This window comes from Lonchura striata, chromosome 3 (genome assembly GCF_046129695.1).
Source record: "Lonchura striata isolate bLonStr1 chromosome 3, bLonStr1.mat, whole genome shotgun sequence".
NCBI lineage: Eukaryota > Metazoa > Chordata > Aves > Passeriformes > Estrildidae > Lonchura > Lonchura striata.
Genome location: NC_134605.1, coordinates 53,174,324 through 53,195,276, shown reverse-complemented (window position 1 = coordinate 53,195,276; position 20,953 = coordinate 53,174,324). Strand labels below are relative to the sequence as shown.

Here is a 20,953-nt window from a genome sequence, read left to right as displayed (position 1 = left end):
ATGGTTACTACACAAAGACAGCAAATTACAGTTTTATCCCACACAAGCCAAATCACAGATTGAAATTTAATGTTGAAATTGTGGCACAAGTTTGCAAATTATGGCAAAGCCTTTGTAACAGAATGGTATGGGAACTATGAATACATGTTTTGGGGCAGCTACATGCAGGCAGAAAGTAAGAATGAGCTTTCTAAAGCCAAATAGGGTAAATAGTCACAATGAAATTCATGACAACATGGTGGCTACACTTTCTAACCAACCTTTTTTCTAACCCCCTATTTTGTGTTCTATTACTAAAAAAAGATATTACTAAGTTTGAATAGTTGGGTATTGAAGAGTGAGGTAATTGCATTTAGGCTGAATGCTCAACCTTAATTTGGCCCCTTGTGAGTATGAATAATGACAGTGCCTTTAATTAGATGATAACACAATATTTTTCCTGTGCCTCATTTGTAGCACTTGATGGATGGTGCTCACTGAATGATGAAACTGTATTTTGTTTTTTCCTTGTGGTTCAAGGTGTGGCAGCCTTCCTTATTTACTGCACACTGTGCTCTTCTCCGACAACAAAACTAATGATTCCTTTGCAGAGTTTTAGTTTCCTATGTGGTTTATCATTACAGCTACAACATAACAAAACTACTAATTTTATTGCAGTCCTCAAGGGAAGAGCTATTTTTTTTCACTTAGTTCATCCCTCTAGAACCTATTCTCATTGTTCAGGTTGTCATCAAAGTTTGGCTTCCCTCACGTTTCTATGCAGCTTTATTTGCATCAGCTCTGGGGAAGTATTGACAATACATGAGAAGCAAAGTGGCTTCTCCATTCTGGTCTGTGTCCTAGGTAGTCAAGGCATGGAGAGGATTAACAGACCAGGGATGGCAGGGAAAATCCTATTCTGCCAGAACTTTAATTATTCCCAAAGTTGATAAACACTCTGGAGAATTACCTGTGCATTATAGGGAAATGCAGGCTTATTATTTGGACAAAGACAAATAGATATTCCCCATAAATTCAGAAATGCTGCAAACATAAATGTTGTCCTCAGACTGAGTTCCACAGCAAAGCAACAGAAAAGTTTTCTAGACTTTTTTTCATAGACTTTCACTTGGAAATAAATTACTTGTTCTGACAAAAAGCTTTCCACCAAAAAAATAGTTCCCCCAAGAGAAATACCTTTCAGGGACAATTTCAGCCAAGATGGTTGAAATTTGGCAAGTTTACAAGTGACTTTTATTTTAGTCATCATTCATCCATCATCTTTTTTAAGAATGATGGATTGTGTAATCCTAAAGGGAATGAACACAGGCTAGAAGAGTGCTCTCTGGGTACACAGGCCCCCAAGTTATTTATATCATAGTTCATACATCAGAGGCTGGATTTAATGCTCTAAAATGTTTTTGACTTTAAGTATGATGATTCAAAGCTCACAGGAGGTGGAGAACTTTTTGAGATGTGAGAAGACAAATTGAGTTCAAACCTTCTTGGAATACTATAAATTTTCTTAAACCAAATGGAACCCACCATGTTTTGTGTCACATATATTGCCTTTGGCTAACATTGCCAACCTCAGGGGCTTAACTGAGATCTAAGCTTGGTGTCTATTTTTTTCAGGTGCTGAATATTCACAAATTCACAGATATGAGGGATGACAACTTTAAGTATGCCTATGCTATACCTCTGAAAGGGAACCTTCTTTCACTTGGACACCTACCTATGGATTCATCTATGCAATCTTGATCTCTGACAGTTCTGTTCTCTTTATATTCTTAGTACATTTCCTATATTGCATATAATGACATGGTATTAGAAGAAAAGCCTATCTTGAGCAGGTACAAAACTTGCTGAAAAGGAGGAATCATTCCTTCAATGTCAGTTTTTCAGATCTCAGACATTCAGTGCTCAGTGGTGCCATATATATAGTAGACACGATCAGAGTGTGCTCTAGCAGAATGGGTACAGCTGTGTGGCATTTTGGCACTTCTTATTTTTATTTAACACATTCTTCCAATCAGAATGAATTCTGGAATTCTGTGAAGGAAACAATACCCATGAAATAAAATTAAAAAAAAAAAAGTCCTAGACTTAACAGTAGAGTATACGTTATGCAAATTCTTCATATGAAAAAAAGTAAACAGGATTTGTGCTTCAGGCTTCCTGCCCTAAGCCACAGTTGCTGCTGTTGGAAAGTACAGCCACATCCCCCAGAACATTCATTGTCCACCACTACTTTCATGTGCTACCACAGCTTTCAGAAGCAGCGACTTTAAACAGTTCCTAGCTCACTGAACATGACTGAAGCCATGCCTGCTTTCCTTCCTGAGTTTTAAAAGCCTGTTGCAAATAAGATCGTGCACATCTAATGGGGAATTCAGGAACAGCTGAACATAATATCCTTAATGCAAGGCCACACGACTGTGGCCATTTGCTTCCAAATTCTACTGGTTTTGTGTGTCCTGTCCTCTCCCTCTGTAGGATCACTAGAGGAGCTCCTTCTTCATCTGGTCACTTATTTCCATGAAATTTCTAGTAATTTGCTTAGCTTTGAAATCTTTGCAACTTTTGATTAGCTAGTTAAAAATAATCTAGCAGATGGACAAAGACAATATAATTACTTTTTTTCCCTTATTTTTGAAGGAAACAGACCAAAAAGCACATTGGTGAACTTGTGCTGTTTTGTATGATAATGTGTACATAAATATGTTTAAAAAGTACTGTGGAGGCATGTAATGAGTTGCACGAGATCAGTTTTCCCCAGAATTATTTCAGAGCAAAAATATTGCTAAATCGTATTAAAACTCTGCAGAAATCCTGTTACTAAAAACAACACATTAACCCTATACATACTCAAAGTGCACTGAATGTGTTAAAATAAATGACTAAATACACTAATGAAAAAATATGTAATATAAATACCAATATTTGGATTGTAAAGCCACTTTTTAATAAATATTCTCTTGCCAAAAATTATTCTGTTCACGTTATTTTAGTACTAGACAATTTATTTCTGCCTACTAGAGTTACTTCTTGGTTGTCTAATAATGAAACAGAATCATGTTAAACTTAAACAATCACAAGTATATTGCAATTGAATTCCTTATACAAACAGGCATACACCTAACATCAAACATTTGCTTATGTGCCTTCCTGAAGTAAGACTTAAATGCTCTCTCTTGTACAACACAAACAGCCCAGCCCCCCTATTGAGAACTTACAACTTGAAAATACAGGATTTGTTATTTTACTATGAAAGTAAGAAAAAATATCTTCATGTATAAATTATATAATCTACAGTTGACACTGGAAAACCTGAAAATGGATCATTCAAATGCCATCAATCCATCTAAAATCTCAAAAATCAGCATGAAAAACCAGAAATGCAAGGATAATTTAATCTTTATTTAGGTCTTAAGATCTTAACACTGCAAGTAAGATTTCACTGGACTGGTAAAATTATTAACATAACAAATTTAAGGCAGCTTTTATATAGTGTTACATTAATATTTCAGTCAGACTGAACTCTTCTTTAGATACATTCATGCATTAACTTCTATGCTGTAATTTGAAATATATGGGATTGCTTTTTTCCCTGTATTATACCTATCTGGTTAAGCTTTTCTCAAACAGTACAGAGAATGGACTCATTGTTTTTCTTGGCAGAAGTAAAAAGATCTAATGACTTAATGGTTAGATGACTTATTTGATTCAAGAAATGCATGTTGCAAATGCCTTGGAGATAAATATGCAGGATTTGAAGAATTTGTGTATGTCTTATATGTGTATGTCACATGCAAGCATGGAGAAATTGAAGGTTGAAACATTAATATTATTCTTAGCTAAAATCATTTTCCCCCCATAGAAAATCCAAAAATATCCTTGCACTGAGAAATGGGCCCATGAAACTTCCTCCTTTCCAAAAGATTCCTCTGCAGGCCAGGCTCTGCTGGGGATGAGAAATCTTCCATTCAGCCATAAACAATCCTCTGTTTTGCCTCTTATTGTTCACTCCAATTTTGGCTTTTCTTTTCCTTCTTCAATACCTGAAAACATATGGAGAGCGGCTTTTAAAAATCTCTCAATGAATACAACTGAAGGGTTTGCTTAGAGGTTCCTCTAATACATTAATCTTTCTTTTCCCTTTATCAATGTTGCTTCTCCTGAACTTGCATGTGTTACCTCACCTGCTGTGAAGGAAAAGAGCAGCTGCACACCTGATGGCAGTGGTTATCCAGTAATGAACTGCACAATCCTCCCTTCCTCACTCCCATTTTCAGATCAGCCTGACCCCCTGTGGCACGCCCAGCCTTTGACAGCTGCAGGGGTCTGGGAACACTTAGTTCCCTCACCTGCTCTGCTTACCTACTAGCAAACTAAAATAGATGCTACTGTAGCTGAATCTAAGCAACCAACTTTGTTTGTGAGGAAATTTTATTAACTGTGTTTCAGAACTCAATAATTGGAAGCCCATCTCCATTTCAACATTGGACTTTTAAGTATTTGCAGGTACATCTCCCTTTTTTGAAAGTACAAGAATAAAGAAACAATTACTACTGAGAGGGTGCCTCTCTCTCCTTTTAGTGGCCATTTCTTTCAGTAATATCAGAAGGGCTGAACTGAGTTTAGGGCTCCTTAAAGAACTTATTCTAGCTGCAGGACTTGTCTCTTTTCTACGCTGAGCAAAGCCTGGGCCGGGCAGCAGACTGTGTTTTTTCTGGCAATGGAAACATTCAGCTATTTCATATGCCTGTTCCTGGACAATGAATTACTACTGGTATCTGACAAAAGTATTGTTCTTCTGACTAAGCCCTCTCTGCCAGACATCTCAAATATAAATATTTCTTTTGGAGTCTTTCAGGCCTGCTGCATGCTGGAAAAGAAAGACTTACGATAACCAAAGGCAAACAAGAAGCAATGCTTGAGAATGCTGAGAGGAAAATCCAGTCACAAGTAAGGTCACCTGCTAGTGCAATATATGCACAGGTGGTAAGTACACTGTAAATCACTTTAAAAACATAATATGGGAAACAATAAGATTCATCTGCAGTTAGAAAGCACAACTGCAGAGCTGCCTTGCTGAAAGAAACAACACCAAGACAAATGGGTCTGCGTGTTGCCAGCAACCCAAGTACAATGGCCTTGGGTGTTGCTGGAACACCGGTGTAGTGGGAGAGCCACAGTTGAAAGTTTAACAACCAAAACAAGAGACTGGGACCAAAAAATTATAGACAGTTTACAGTGTTGCTCCAGAGCCAATCTTATGTCTTCTGCTTTCTCCTAGAAGGAACTTTTCCAATAATTTTAAAAGCTATTTTATTTGCCTTTTTGAAAGCACTTCTTTCCTTTCTTCTAAAGCACTCTACTGCAGATGCATCAAATAGTTTGGCAGGAATGCAGATATCCTCAAAATTGTGGACGGACACTGGCTTGTACAAAGGGCAAATTTTTCCTTCCCTACCATGTTTGTGGTTTAACTTGGAAAAACTAACTGCAAATCATTTTGTCAGTAGTGAGGTTCTATTTAATGCATCTCCAGAGGAAAATAAAAAAACTCCAAACCCAAAACAACCCCTTCTCACCCCAGAAATCTTCTCATGGCAGACTGTTTTGATTTGCAGTCTTACTGCTCAAAAGCCCCTTTTAAGTGTACAGTTTTCAAACAATATTTTCCCAGGTCTCGCACGGTGACAGAGTGGCATAATTCTACATCTTTGCTGTTTGTGGCGTTCCTGTCACACACTTTGCATTAAGTCTGTGCAAAGAGTTTCAATCTCAGCAAACCAGCATGTGACTCATGGCATTTTCTGTTTTGCAAGTGCTTGAGCCACAAAGGACTTGGGATCAATATTCCTTATCTACATGAAAGAAATGATGGAGAGGACAATAATGCCAGGGTAAACCTTGAAAGATGTTGGGAGAATGACAAAACTGAGTTAGCTCCTCTAGGGCGGCGGGCTGCAAGGAGCAGGGATTTTGTTATGTATACTCTGGAATAGTGCAGGAGATTTTCTACCATCTACTTATTCATGGACTTGCTAAGAATATGTGATTCTTTACCACACTATTATTCTTCACACAGGACTTAGGTAAAGTGAAATTATTCCTTGCAGCTGCTGTTTTTAGAAACACCTTTCCTGAATTAAAGACATTAAATAAATGTGAATTTGACATCAAAGTGAGGACTGAATACCTGTCTTCAACACCATGATCAGTGACTCATGGTCCTAGAGCAGAAATTAAAAGCCATTTTACACCTGGATGTAACATGGGCAAATGGAACGAAAAACTGCTTTGAGGTTCTAGCATTAGATTCTACCTGGTATTGAAAGACTTGTTAAAGAGAGTTGTGTGTGCCATTAATTACCACATGAATTTATTTCCCTCCAGCTACAGTTTGCCACAGCAGCTATTATGAATGTTGTTTGCTAATTTCATTCAATTTGATAAATGAAAGACATCTTTCAGAGATAAAAGGAACCTACTTTTAATCTTGTGTTTGTCTTATTTTCCGTTTTCCTCTCCTCAGCAATGGGTGGCCTAGGCAGGATGTAGAGTCTGCACAGTTAAGCTACCCTGCACCAAATTCATCTTTCATTCCTGTTATTTCACTGACAAGAACATGTTCATTTTCCCTGAGTAAATTTATATGGTGAGAAAATACCTTATACCTGAAAATACTAAATTTTCAGTATATTTTCAGTTCTTAGTCTAAGCCTACCAGGCATTTGCACAGAATGATACTTTATTCTAGCTGCATTTAATAGGTTCATCAGCTAAATAAGTGGGTTGTAAACATCTCAGGTAATTGCCAAGAGCTCTTAAATTAGTACTGTAAGTTATAAAGGAGAATACATATTCATAGCTCATCAGGCTCTCCAGCAGACATTCTGTTCATCCGTCTGTTTTTAAGGGCAGGCAAGCAAGACGTTTCAGCAGAACTTCTGTCATTTTCCTTTGTTTCAGTCAGCTTAAAACATTCTACACTTTCAGAGAAACATACTCCAGTCCTGATGGTGTATTTCATGAGATAATATTCCTAAAACAATACTCACACTTTTGTGTATCCCAAATGTAGTTGTTCAGGACTTCGCCCACCAAGTAGAATACATTAATTATCACGGTAACAGCTGCAAAAAAGATTATTTTGACACCTGGGCTGAGGTGCTCAAGAAGCGGGTACACCCACACTCCTGTAACATGGTGAATCCAGCACACCCTGAAACAAAACAAAAATAACAAGCACTGACTCTTATAGCCCTATTTTACAAAAGTAGCCCAGCCTGCTGGCTTAGCTACTGTAACCTGAAAAACAATTATTTGAAAGGCCTGCAAGTTGCAGCTGAACTGGAGCATGTGGATGACATCCATCCTAAACACACATCACAAATGATGAAACTATGACTGATTTCCCACATTCTTACTGCTTTGCTTTTAATTTGTAATGAGCAGTTGGCTTGTTTTCATTTCTGATGTAGGCAGGTATTTCCTTGCTCACTTGTATTTCCGAGGAAACCCTGTTTTGTGCCAAAGATGGAAACTGCAGCAGCCTCTGCTCCAAGCAGGTTCTTTATCCTAAAAGCATTCAGAGTTCTACAGGCTCTCCTACCATCTCTCTCTGCTTTCTGCACTATCCCGCTTTCACTTCATACACATTTGCGTTTTTCTTTTGCTTTTCCTCGCTACACATGGTAATCAGTTTTTGGGTGCCAGAAGCATATGGTTTAGACTCTCTTTGAGCGAATAATTTCTTCAGCAACTGTATTTTAGATTGGTTCTCCTTTTCTTTCAGTTACCTGCTATAATTTGGAATCTAGTAATTTTTCTCTAGGTAAGATAAATATTTTTTTTAAAAAGACCAAACAAAACCACACCTCAAAAGTAGTGCCCATCCCCACAACCAATATACAGTAAAGGAAAAGGATTGATGGTGGTTTGCTGGTGACAGAGAGATTTTTAGCATTCAGCTACAGAGGACATTGTTGGTACGCTAATTCAGGAGACAGACTACCAGCTTTACTGTAGTGCATCCTGAAGAAGCACTCCAGGTGTGTAGTTTTGCTGGGTGTGGCTGCAGTGGACACCTGTATCCGCTGATGCGATTGTTTTTGTGTTGAGATCTGATGCAGAGAGTGGTGAAGTCAGAGGGAGCAGAGGGAATCCATACATTCCAGTAGGTGGAAGTTAAGAAGAGCAAATACTGGCAAGCAACTGAGCAAACATCTCAGAGGTTAACTGGGTAAAGTGCTAGGTGAAGACAAGCTGGGGCTTTGCTGGGCTCTCTTCAAGAATGTAAATGTTCTCCTTTCTGACCTGAAAATTTGAGTGAAAAGCTCACAGTGAAGCACAGCTAGAGCAGCTGCATAGACTGTTACAGATGGGGATTTCCATGTCCATTATTTGATTCACTTGCTCATGTTTCTATTTGCTTAAGGAAGATTTTTGATCACTAGATCAACAGTCAAAGGCTCCTAAAGGGCAGAGATGGAGAAGTCCACACAAAATTGTTACCATAAAATTCTGTCACACAGGGAATACAGAATCCCTGCTTAACAATCACCCTGGAAATGTACATGGTTGTCATAGCTTCCCTCCTCCTTGGAAAAGTTTTTATTACAGCCCAACTCATAACAGTTGGACACTTCACTTGGGAAACTACATGTGTCAGTAAATTAATCTGCATGATCTAAATGCAATTAAACCCCCTTTCTCCAAATTAGTTCACATATAGGAAATTATCTCTGTACTTTACAGTTATTTTCCCCAGTATTCTTCTGTGATAGAATTAACCTGACAAGATAAAATTATCTATGAAAAAATGAGGAGTGTAACCCATGGTAACAGGGGACACCATGTTCCTTTTGATGAAAGAAAAAGATGAGACAACTGGGTAGAAGGTAGTGGGATGTCCCCTGCTACCAGGTTCACTTAGCAGGGAATGTCTATTATCACCTAACAATTTTCAGTTTCATTTACTTTTTTCAGTTTTCATTTGCTTTTTTTTCCTAAGGCTCATTCTGTGAAAAACAAGCTCCAAGGAAAAAGACTGAAAAGGAGCCAGTTTCTTTTTCCACTTATTTTCTCTGGTGTGATGAAACTCTCCAGCGTTACAAAATACCTTCACAGAGGGACTTTTCAAGGGACCTTCTAAATGGCATCTATGTAGCCAACTTCATGAACCAAGTAGAAGTGGCTTTTACTAGAAAGAGGAAGTATTTTCTAAATCCAGTCAATGAGTCATTGATGAACTCCTGCATGTCAGCAATCTCTGGTTAGTCTAGGCTTTGCGGACAGCTCATGCACTCTGCTCCCTGCTTCCCAGCACAGGAACTCATTCCCTGCGTGGTGATGGTGCTCGTGCCTTCAGTGTAGCTGTTGTTTGCCTGTCCCCTGGGTAGCTGCACTGTTAGAATTGCTTTGAGCACAAGAGGGACCAAGCATCACTGTGGAGACAAGTCACAAACCCACCTGATCCTTCCAAAAATGAGCTGCAGCACACTGCTGGCTATGCTGGGGTGGAGCAATATTATCCTTCTCTCCACTGAGCAGTGACACACTGACTGCTCCAGCATTGTCTGTACTACAAACGGGAGCAGCAAAGGGACAACTGCTGCCATGGAAACCTCACCTGGTGGCCTTTCTTAGTGGGATTGCTCCTGCTGGAATACAGGCAGTCTTGAGGCAGCACAAGGGGCTGATCAACCATTTGCATAGAGCTTCCACACAAGAGTGCTGATTGCCAGCGTTAATGAATGCCTTCAGTGTTGCCATTCCAGTAACTATTACTCCTATCCAACCGCATTATTTTAAGCACAGGAAAGCATGCATTAAGATTTACTTAGGAGTGCAAAAACTAGATAAAACTGAAGACTTTGTTATTGAACAGGTGTAAAAAATGTATTGTTTAGGCAAAAAAGTTTAAACTAAAACTGGACTGGATACTTAATAAATAAACCTGATAAAATTAACCTGAATCTCCCTGTGATTTGGAACAGTAGCAGCTGTATGTAGACATAACTGTATATTTTCAAAGATTAATATGTTACAGGTCAAGGAGTTCATCTAGCCATTTGTTAGAAACAGTAAAAAGAGAAGGAATGGAAATATTCACACATTGTATTCAAATTAAAATGTCTGTTAAAAAAAAAAAGTGGTTGTTTTTAGAAATTTTCAACCAGTTGGCGTAGAAATCAGAAAAAGCTATTTGAAAATGCACAGTATTGCTTGTTTTCAACAAATCTGTCAAAAAAATGTGACTTTGTAGCTAGTTTTCACTTCTACAACATAGTAGATGTTGTATATCTCTCCTATCCAAGTAATCAGAAGAAAATGAAAACTATACAGGGAACATACATTTACATTTATTCTTTGGATATAGATCTTTTGTTAATGAGGAAAACTAAGCACAAAAACTTGTTGGAACCTTGTGGTTTATGTGTACTCTGTCAGTTTAAATGATACAGCTGTAACAACAGCATGTGTAAGACCTTAGTCCTGGCAGAATCAAGCTCAACACGAGTATAATGGCTGATAATAACCATGACACCTCATTAATTTTGTAATGGGAGATACTGCAGAAGATGGTTGCCCCTTCATGGTGGCTGCTCTCAGCTATCATAGCTCAGCAATACTTTGTAGTTCGGTCTCTCAGCGAGAGTCTCCTGCCCATCTTGAGTCCTTCATCATAATCTGTAGTCATCAACAACCAGTACTATGAGTTCTGGAAAAAGGGGCTGCTAGATGAGGGGCTATGTAACTTCTCAAGAGCAGCAAATTAAAGGACACAGAATAATAATGCATGACATAAAATGCATGAAGAGCTTCAAATTCTCTTCCTCGTGACAGAAGAATCACCTCAATGCAACTCAGAGACAAGAAATTAAAATCTGATAATGGAATTATCTTTCTGAATGATACCTAATTAATCTCTGGAATGCTCTACCCTACCTTTCAGTGATACATCATTGAAATATAGATATTCAAAAAAGTTCTGAAGTATGAAAGTCTAGAAGCCTACTCAGTTCACTAATCTTCTCTAGGGTCTATCATGCAAATTTCTGAAATCAAGAGACTGTACAAGCAATAAGAATGCGTACATTTATGCCTAAGTTTAAAGAGTGCGAGGTATATAAACCATCTAGACCAAAGGACAAAGCTTATATTTTGACATAAGCTTTGGAAGCAAACTTCCCCTTGAAGGCTGGCTGTTTCATAATGGTCTGCTAAGCTCTCCTGAAGCATCTGACATTAGCTCTCTCTACCTGGAGCCTGGGCACATGATAACTCTCATTTACGAACAGCAGCTCCTTTCTGGTTACTTCTTGCAGCAGGAAATCCTCTCCCATATCTTCAGTGCTCTTCATATTTCCAGTGAGTTCCACAAAGGAAGGCTGAATCCTTGGTTCCAGGCAAATTGTAGATGAGTGGGTACTCTTTAGCAAACAGAACATGGGCATTTTCTATGCCTTTATTTCATAATCTTTTCCAGCACCACTCTCTTCCTTTTCCACCAAGAGGGATAACTTTACCCAGAGCTATTAAAATGCGGAATGTCTTCCAAATGAGGTGATGGGCTTACAGCAGCTGAGACATTTAAAACAAACAAACAAATCATTTGTGGTTGTAGTGCAGGACCAATCTTATATTTTCAGGGACAGGAGCACAATGACCCACACTAAATTTGTTCTACTTTTGGTTTCTAAAACTGATTGATATGAGACACATAACTTCCCCCAAAAACACAGGAGAGTTTGTTCTGCATCTAATCAGATTTCTTAAGATCTCAGCTACATTAAAATGCTGGGTTTCTTATATTAACAGCCAGCCAGACTTAATACACCTACACCAGGCATGTACATAGTTTAAGAATTTTAAAGACTAATAAGTTCAATAAACAGTTATCATTTAGGAAATAACAGCAATCATCCCCTTTTGTTCCATTTTCTTAATACTGGATTCTTCTCCATTCATCTGAGTGGAGAACAATACGTAGGTCAATAACAATACAAAACAGTGCTACTGGTGTGGAGTGGTTTATGCAGTCAGAAACAGACAAGTCCTGAAAAATTGCAGCTGCAAATAATGTCACATCTAGAATGTACTCAGCATGACATGGTGCTGGCATCCTCTGGGAGGAACAAAGCTTAGCAGAAATTTGTGTTTATGTATAGGTAGCTACAATGACAGAAACTTAGCAGATTCACTGCAAAGTGCTGTCATCTCTGGAAGTCGTCTATTTTGAAAAATAATTTTTCATTTTAAATATAGTAATGGTTGCTATGCCTTCTTGAGCTATATTTTAAGGAGCTGCATAAGGAAGTGAGAACATATTACCCATGCATGTCATCTGTGATTGTACTGTTGCTTTGACTGAAACATTTGAGAATGTGGAGGTGGAGGCAAGCCAGAAAGCAACAGTCCAAAATGGCTATGTCAGACCTATAGGCTGGGGATCCATACAGTCTTCTCCTGCTGAAAGCACTTCTGCCCTCCCACCCTCCTTCTGGGTCAGGCACAAGGGATGCTAATCTTTCCCTGGCTTATTTCTGCAGCTTCTGTTTCTTCCTACTCTTTCCTCTTCAGGGCAGCTCCAGCTCCACCTCTCTTTTCCTCCTCTGCATTGTCTCATCTATCATCCACTTCTACATCAGCCTTCCATTCTGATTTCAAAGTCTGTTTCTCTCTCCTTCTCCTAGCATTCCCCACTTTTCACGATTTCAGCTTTGAAGCTGCGTGTTTCCTTATCCTCTTCTCTTTTAACCCATGATTTTAGTTTATTTCTTTTACTTGCCCCTAGGACATTTTTGTTGTTTTTTTTTTTTTTTTCTCTAACCATGGACTCCTCTGATCTTTATTGAACTTTTATCCCCAGTGCTCACTTCCAAAAGCATGCATGACACCCTTCCTACATACAAACCCCCAGCACAGCCTAGTAAAGCCATGTTGTGTCTCTCCCGCTCCATTGGCACCACCAACCTCAAAAATCCTTCTGGTTTCTCAATCCTGTCCTTCTTTATCAACATGACTGTCAATTCTCACCAAGCTTCACACTCTAACCCACCACCCCTCTCTACTGAATGTCAAGGTTTGTCCTAGCAGTCTGTGCCAACACCTGCTCTTTCTGATCTTCCTCTCCTTCTATGGAGAATTGCTAGTGGAAATCGTAGAGCAAGCCTGATAGAATCAATCCCAAATTCACTCCAAATCCTCAGTGTACATTCCTTTCTTAAATTTATTCAAGAAGAATTCAGCAAATTACCTCATCTAAATGCTCTTCCTCAGCAAATCTAAGGAACTCTCCTAAAGTCACTTCAAGAAAAACTTTATTTTCAAATTAAAGTTTAAAAGCTCTTTAAATAGATTTATAAAAGAATGAAAGAATAAATCAAGTCCAAGCTTGGCACATGTGGAGGCAGCTCCTAGTGGATTTGAGATAGCTGTAAGAGAGCAGATTAAGTATTTTGCTCCCAAACATGCAGCCCAGCACGACTACAGCAGTGGAGTCAGATTCTTAGGGTCTGTTTTTTTGGCATCCTGAAGTGCTCAAAAGTAGAGGGAAAAAGAAAACCATTTAAAATAAACGTATTTGTCTCAGTTTATTTTAGGGACATATTAGGCTCTGATATTAGTTACCATGAGGTCATTCTTGTTACAAGGAGCAACACATTTCTGGCTCTTTTCTGTTCCTTGACAACTAACTTCATACACTCATTGGCAGAATTTTCTGATAGTACTGGCAAATGCTCTGGTTTTCTTAGCACTGTCTAGATTTAACAATTCAATACAAACTGTGACCTTTTCAAGCCATGCTAAATAAAGCCAATAGGCTTTTCCCATCTTATCCCATGGCCTTGATCCTGAAAGTCCATGTATGGTCTGCAACATGCAATGCAAGTCTGTGGATGCTCTGCCTGGGCACAGTTCCTTGCGAGCTCCCTCTCACAGAGAGTGCATGAGCTAAGCGTGCCTACTCATAAACTCTTTGGCTGAAGGGAGAGAATGCAAAAAAATAGAAAAAAAAACAGAAAAAGCTTTTACTCTTCAAGAAAGGATATTTCTCAGAAAACAAGTCTCTGAATCATGCTCAGGAGATATCAAGTTATTTAGCTATGTTCTTCCAATTTCAGTGATGCTATTCAGAATTGTTTGCCAGATTTCTTATTTACCAATTATACATTAAAAAGCACCTGCTATTCTTCCACTTCTTTCATACATGACAGATTCAGTCACAGACAAAATAAAACAAGCTTTCCTCTACTTGGAGTTGAAAAAAGCATTCACAGAATCAAACCTAAACAACATCCTCCTGTATGTTCCTTTCCTGGAAAAAGTGTAACACAATACATAAAACATGTAGGATGGTAAGAAAGTTTCAGTTGAGATGGGAAGAGAATTCAAAATTCAAGAACAAAACATAGAGAACATCTGATTAGCAACTGTCTTCACTTTATTCTGAGAGTTGCATAAAAACACTTCTGCTGAGGGAAAAATGGAATAGGCAAAAGAACAAATTCTCAAGTGGCAGATCCCTAAATTCATAAAATACATAAACCACAAACTAAACCTCAGAATGGGACCCATCATCAACCCTAGGTAAAAAGGAAGGAAGTTCCACCAGGCTGTATGGAACTAGGTCATTTGCAGGTATAGTTTCATTTTAATACACTATTTTAACCTTGAGGGTGCTGCCAACAAGGACAACAAATCCAAATTCAGCAATTCCAGGCCTTTTGAGTGATTAAGGTCTCTACTGTAATGTGGTCACTTGGCAACAGGAAGACAATGGATTTCAGGTGTGAAAAGAAGGCACACCCTGAATAAGAGGGATGACAAATACCTCACTTTTCATACTTTCTGGTAGATTTTTCCAACCTGTGAATTCAATATATCATATTGATGTAATGGGACCAAGATTTGGCTTGCAGCCTTAAGCACATCTTGGATAGAGTCTTCAATAGCACCTGCAGGCTGAAGACATGCAGAACTTGCAAGTGATGACACAGCATAGCTTTTGTCTGCCTCCACTAACCTGCAAAGGCCTCCTTCCATAACAGTAGAAGGAGAAATGGGTTGTATGTGCATAATTTAGCAGGATGAACTTTTAAGATTGCCTCATCTCATTTAAAGAGAAATTACAGCTTGGAAGAAGGTGAAGAAGAAGAGCAGCCCTGTTTTGAAAATAATATATGTGTAGGCAAATACAATAAACAGCAAAAGCAGAGGTAGATGCCATAGTCTGTGCCTGGGTAATTATTAATGCAGTAATTATTTAATGCAGAATCTGCTTCTCCTGCTTTACTTGTCCTAGGATTTTATTTAACCTTGTAGCTGCAGGATACAGATGCACTGTAGTAGGTAGGATCAAACTAGATGAGCATCACACTGATACTGTAACAGATTCTTAAAAGATTTTAAGACACATCTAGTTTTGTTTCACTTGTAAAGCTGGATTGTTTAAATTTTAAATTCTTATTAAATACTATTGCATGTTTCTACTTAGATGATTTTTAGAAAACAGGAATTGCTAGAGCAGGTCAAGCCATAGATACCTGCCAATCTGTCTCCAGGCACCATTAGAGGAAGGTCAAGAACTATCACAGTTAAGCATTACTATATATGGGTTAAGAACATAATTACTTTTTTCTGAAGGAGTAATCATATGCCTTTTTGCATGAGGCTGTCCTTATCTTATGATTACAAATATTATTATTTTTTAAGAAGGGTATGAATGTTTATAAAAGCAAATGGCAGAATGTGGCTGTTGTCCTGGGACACAACATCCCACTTCAGCTGCATTAATAGCATTGTATGATCACTGAGTGTTGTGTGGATATGTACAAATAATAACCTGCCTTTCACTGGATCAAAGGGACAATTTGCATTGTTGAAGCAGTTGTGATAGTATTGCCTTGAGACCATGTTACTCTCACATTAGTTTTACCAACCTTGGTTGGTGAAATTTTGGAAAATACCTTCTTAGCTGAGAGAAGAATGTTGTGAAGTAAAAAGAAATAATATGAAATGGGGGTCATGAAATGCAGAGAAGATAAAGGATAGATGGCATCAAAGGAGAAATAGAAATAAAACAAAGGTTTAATGAAAAATAAATACTAGGATGACCAAAATATACTAACTCTATCGTGTAAGTCAGGTGCTTGATTAGAAACTGCCTTAAGAAAGACTTAATGTAATGTAGTATAAGAAAAATTATTTCCGTTTTAGTTTAATTTCTCACCAACATTTGCATTTCTTAAAACAACCTTTAGAGTGTTTGTATTACTGACTTATTCTGTAATCAGTTTTACAGAAAGAATTTATGAACCAGTAAAGAAAAAAGACAGTGCTCTATCTTTTCTGCTGCTGCTTAAACACTGATGCAGGAAATCATTTGCCTAGTCTCAACTTTATTTGATAGAACAAAACCCCCAAGCAATAAAACTAAGGTCCAAGAAAAACATTTAGCTTGAAAAAAGGTTGAAAAATGTACCCTTGGAAAAGACCACTGCTTACATGGGATTGTTCAACAAATTCCTGTTGTGTGAGGTTTGGCATATACTTTCTAAAAATATAAGCATCTGGGGAAACCAGACAAAGCCCAGGTCTTGGACCAAACGAGGCATGCAGCGTGAATCTGTTAGTGATTATATCCATAATGAAATATGTGCCCAAATTTAGCAGTACAAAACCCCCAATACAATGTGAAAACACAGCATGTACAGCCCTTACCATAAAATATAGCCAACAGCGAAGGTGCACACTGCAGCCAGTCCACAGCTCCTGCTGGGATACTGATGATGTGTTGTTCTCATCTCGATTAATACAAAAGGCAAAACTGTTGTGTGCTGGAAAAAAAAAACAACAAAATAATGGGGAAAAGCAGGTGATACAAATGTTTCTTTATATTTTCATTTCAATTCTACAATAAGAAACTTAAATCACAGGCACCTGAAGACAATTCTTGATGGTTAGAAAGACAAAGTAAGGTAACAATAAAATTGATCAATAACGCAACCAGTATCATCTCTGTAATGTCCAATTGTTTAAGAGAGCAGAGGAAAACTGAGTAATGAGAATGTGCTTTTGTTCAGGATACAAGGCAGATACTCAGTGAGTAAAAAGTAAATGTGTCGTGAAGGGACACAGGTTCCAGCCCCAGTCTGGCCCTGCAGTTACTCTGTGATCTCTGCCATGTCAGTTCAGTTATTTTGACCATTGTAGTTGAAAGGGAATGCAACTGGTTTTCAGAGACTAAGTACAAACAATGCCAAGTGAATGAATATAAATTGAGGTATTTAAGGCTTCTTAGGATAAGGTTTAAATGTATCTCAATGTGGGGACTTGAAAACAGGGGACATATTTTTAAATGATAGCATCAATACCTCCATCTGCAAGACAGAAGCAATTATATTCAGAAAGGTGTTGTGAATCTTAATTTTTTAGTTACACAAAATAGTTTTAGATTCCCAAAGGAATCATATGAAAGCCAAAGCTGTAAAAAACATTTTCAGCCACTTGTCTTTATTTAGCTGTTCAACTCCTTATTTTCCCATACATATTTCCTACACTGCCCCTTCTGAGAAGGCCTGTTCATCCAATTAATGTCAGCAGCATGAAAAACTGCATCCAGCCTGCCCCAAAACTCAATGTCTACATTTCAGAGTGCTAGAAGGCATGAAAATATACATAAGCAAAGAACAAATGTGCCAGGAAATAAACCCCATAATTTCTGAATATACAGCTCACTTAAGACCAGCATTAGTGGTGACTGCAGAAACATATGCTGCCTTGCCTCTATGGGGCCAATTTTTTGCTGGCATCTAAAGGAAATTATTTCAATTGAGAGCTTAGCTCTAGGGCTTGGTAAGACTGACTGTGAACTCTTCTGCCCTCTCCACAAGAAGGCCTGGAGGTGTAAGGATTTCAAGGGCAGCCTAAGTCCTAATGCAGGTTCAGCCCTTCCCCACGTACTTGATCACCAACTGGAAGGGAAAGTTACGGCATACACTGGCCACATTCTGCCATCATGTAGTTCTGGAGATGCTGGAGGGTAGGATTCCTAAGTTTGCAGTAATTACAATGTAAACCCACACTGATGTTTACCTGCGTGCAGATAGGAGAGGCATGGAGTAGAAATACCTTTGTGTGGATTACAGGTTCAACTGAGAAGAAACACAGTGGGGTTTAAGCCTTTAAAAACTGCAAAGAAGAATGGTTTGAATGGAAAATTTTAAGATAATGGAAATGCTCCTGCTGAGAGATGTAACATAATTGAATTGGATATCTGCTCTGATTTTCAAGGCATTGGTAATTAATAACTAGCATTTGGAGAATGTCAGGTGGATAATACAGCAGTTAGGGGAGCTTTCAATTTCTTTATCTTTTAACAACTTGTTCCACCCTCATCCCTTTAAACAGTACAAATCAGCATCAAGGGAATGCAGAGATTTTACAGCAGTGTGGTCTGCCATAAAGGTGCCCACCATTAGATTAGAGGTCTATGAGCTACAGAGGACTTTCAGAATCCATGATCAGGGACTGACACCAAAGCAAGCCCTGAAGATTCACCTGCACGTCTTGTGTCTGTATGGAAAAGGTCTCCAGGAAGAGAGAGATCAGTGCCTCACTCTGCAGAGCCCCCAAAGCATCTGCAGCTGTGCAGATGTCTCCTGCCCTGCCCCCATAACTTATTCAGAGAAAAAAAAACAGAAGAAAACAGCTATTAGTACCAAACTCCGTCCTTGATACAATGCATTATTGTAATCCTGTCACTTGGTTTTAACTCTACACTCTATGGATGATTTTTACAGAGTTTGTGAGCTCGGTTTCTCCATGTATATGTTTACTGCTTTCAATACTGCTTGTTGATGAGTTCCTCATTGATGATAACAACTCAACAGCTTGCCAATTAAAAAGTAGTTAAAATAATTTCAGCAATCAAGCCTTAATCTTGAACACTCTTCTCCTTTCCCTCCTCCCAATTCTTGTGGTTATATAATAAAATAGATTATTGTTTTCCTACATTCTCACTTCTGCTCTCTTCTTAAGGTAAGGGTGGAGGGAAAATCAGATAATGAGCTGTGCCACTAAAAATTTTGTGCACAAAATCCTGTTAAGAATACAGTGGAATTAAAAGTCTAAGGAGAAAATCAGAGATATGTAACTTTAATCTCAGTCTGTTAGAGTGAATGTCAATGCTGCATGCAAGCACTGCAGTATTACAAATTTGGAGTATGAACTTTGGTTTAAAATGCTTTTGTGAAAGTGCCACTCTAAAAAGCTGCTTCAGATCCTTTACCAAACCACAACCATGATAAAATTTCCTTCTCTACATTTCAGCTCCTCCAAAAAACTTGATTTAAAAACCATGAAATTCTATAATCTGTCTTACCTTCTGTCTAACAGTGTCAATTAAAACTCTAGACTGAAGCATAGTGGAGATGATCAGGGGTCAAATGTGCTTGCAGTGGGATCCATCAGGGCTGGGTATTCTGCAGGGGGCCTAAGATTTCATATCCTCTAATGTTTTTGCTGCCTGATTTCTGAATAAACAGGCCAGTGGGAATCTGAGGCTTAGAGAGAAAATAGCATTGATATTTCCCTGACCTGCCTAAAGATCACGCTGTGCCGATCAAACATACCTGACTGGTAGCTCTGGGAGTGATCCCTTTTACTTACTGGCACACAAGGGGACAAAACCACATTTCTCACCTTGTTTGCCAAAGTATCTCCTGGGGTTTGCTTACTTCAGAGAAGACTGAGGAATGAAGAAGTTCAAACAACAAGGAGGTTTAAACAGTAATGATGATTAGCTGCTCTAACAGCTTTCCAGCAGTTGCCATTTTGCACCGTTAAGTTTTCAAGAAAAACTTAAGAAAAAAAAATTAGAGTATAATGACTAGTATAATATTATAATAGTAGTAAACTATGCTTTCACTACTAAGTAATGCTATATTGATAAGACACTTTTAATATGGACTAAGTAGTTACAAGCAAAACCGTATTTTTATCTGGACATCCTATTCTTCTCCACTGAGACCGGCTGCCCCTGTGAGATGCCTGTATGACTGTGCTGACACAACACATTTGTGCTGAGCACTGCTGTGGCCACACAAGAGAGCACCATTCCCACTGTCCCAGGAAGGCAACCCCTTCTTCACATGTTCCCCGTGGTGATTGCAGGCTCAGGGTAGTCCCCAGGCCCCAGCTTGGCCCAGGCAGCCGTGGGAGAGATATCAAAACCTGAATCATTAGTAGTAGCACTTAAACTGAGCTTTTTCAGGGCTTAGTAACTGCATCTACTTGCAACAAAATTCATCTTGTCAGCTTCTCCACCTGTGACTGTGGTGCTATCTGCAAGGTTTCCTCGCAGCCACAAATCCTTTTTTTCTCTGGAGTGCCAAGACAGCAGCCCTCAGACCCATTACTTACTCTTCTCTGAACTATTCATCTGCCAAGACCACTCTGTGGGCTGAAGACTTGACCATAAGCCCCCTTTCCTCAGCCACATCACTGTCCTGCTCAGACCCCTCACTACCTGCCCCTGTTGCTGTAAAGACAGCTTTGATAAATCTTTTTGCTAGGAAGTGCTGGTCTTAGCAGAGTAAAAAGCTGCAACTTCCACTTATTCTGTGTCTGTCCAAGGACCCATCACCTACAAGTGGTGAAGAAATGTGTTTTGCCAAATCTCCAACTGCTAGAAAACAGGGAAATCAGCATAATGCACAGAGCCTGGATGGAATGTGCAGGAAGGTTATCATATGGAGAATCTGATCCACAAGACACTCTGGAGACTAACTCCAAAGAAGCAACCTCTGAGTGAAGCTGAATTAGCCCACACTATAAAGAAAGCCATCCTGGATCATGCAGGTGGAATAATTCCTAGAGCCACTGTCACAGCTTCCTGAGAGAAACTCTGCTCATTAATAACTTTTTAAAAGATATTACAAAAATATGTACCACC

The 20,953-nt window shown here is 38.7% G+C and overlaps 1 protein-coding gene across 1 annotated transcript in view; it reads right to left on the bottom strand.

Moving 5' to 3' along the window:
• Positions 1-3,378: 3,378 nt before the first annotated feature.
• Positions 3,379-20,953, bottom strand: part of AIG1 (androgen induced 1) — a 131,016-nt gene continuing 113,441 nt past the window's right edge. The window contains exons 4-6 of the mRNA XM_031504347.2: positions 16,720-16,835; positions 7,050-7,213; positions 3,379-4,040 (exon numbers count right to left, since the gene is read on the bottom strand). Of these exons, the coding sequence (XP_031360207.1) occupies positions 4,003-4,040; positions 7,050-7,213; positions 16,720-16,835 (318 nt within the window). The 3' untranslated portion in view covers positions 3,379-4,002. The remainder of the gene's footprint in view (positions 4,041-7,049; positions 7,214-16,719; positions 16,836-20,953) is intronic.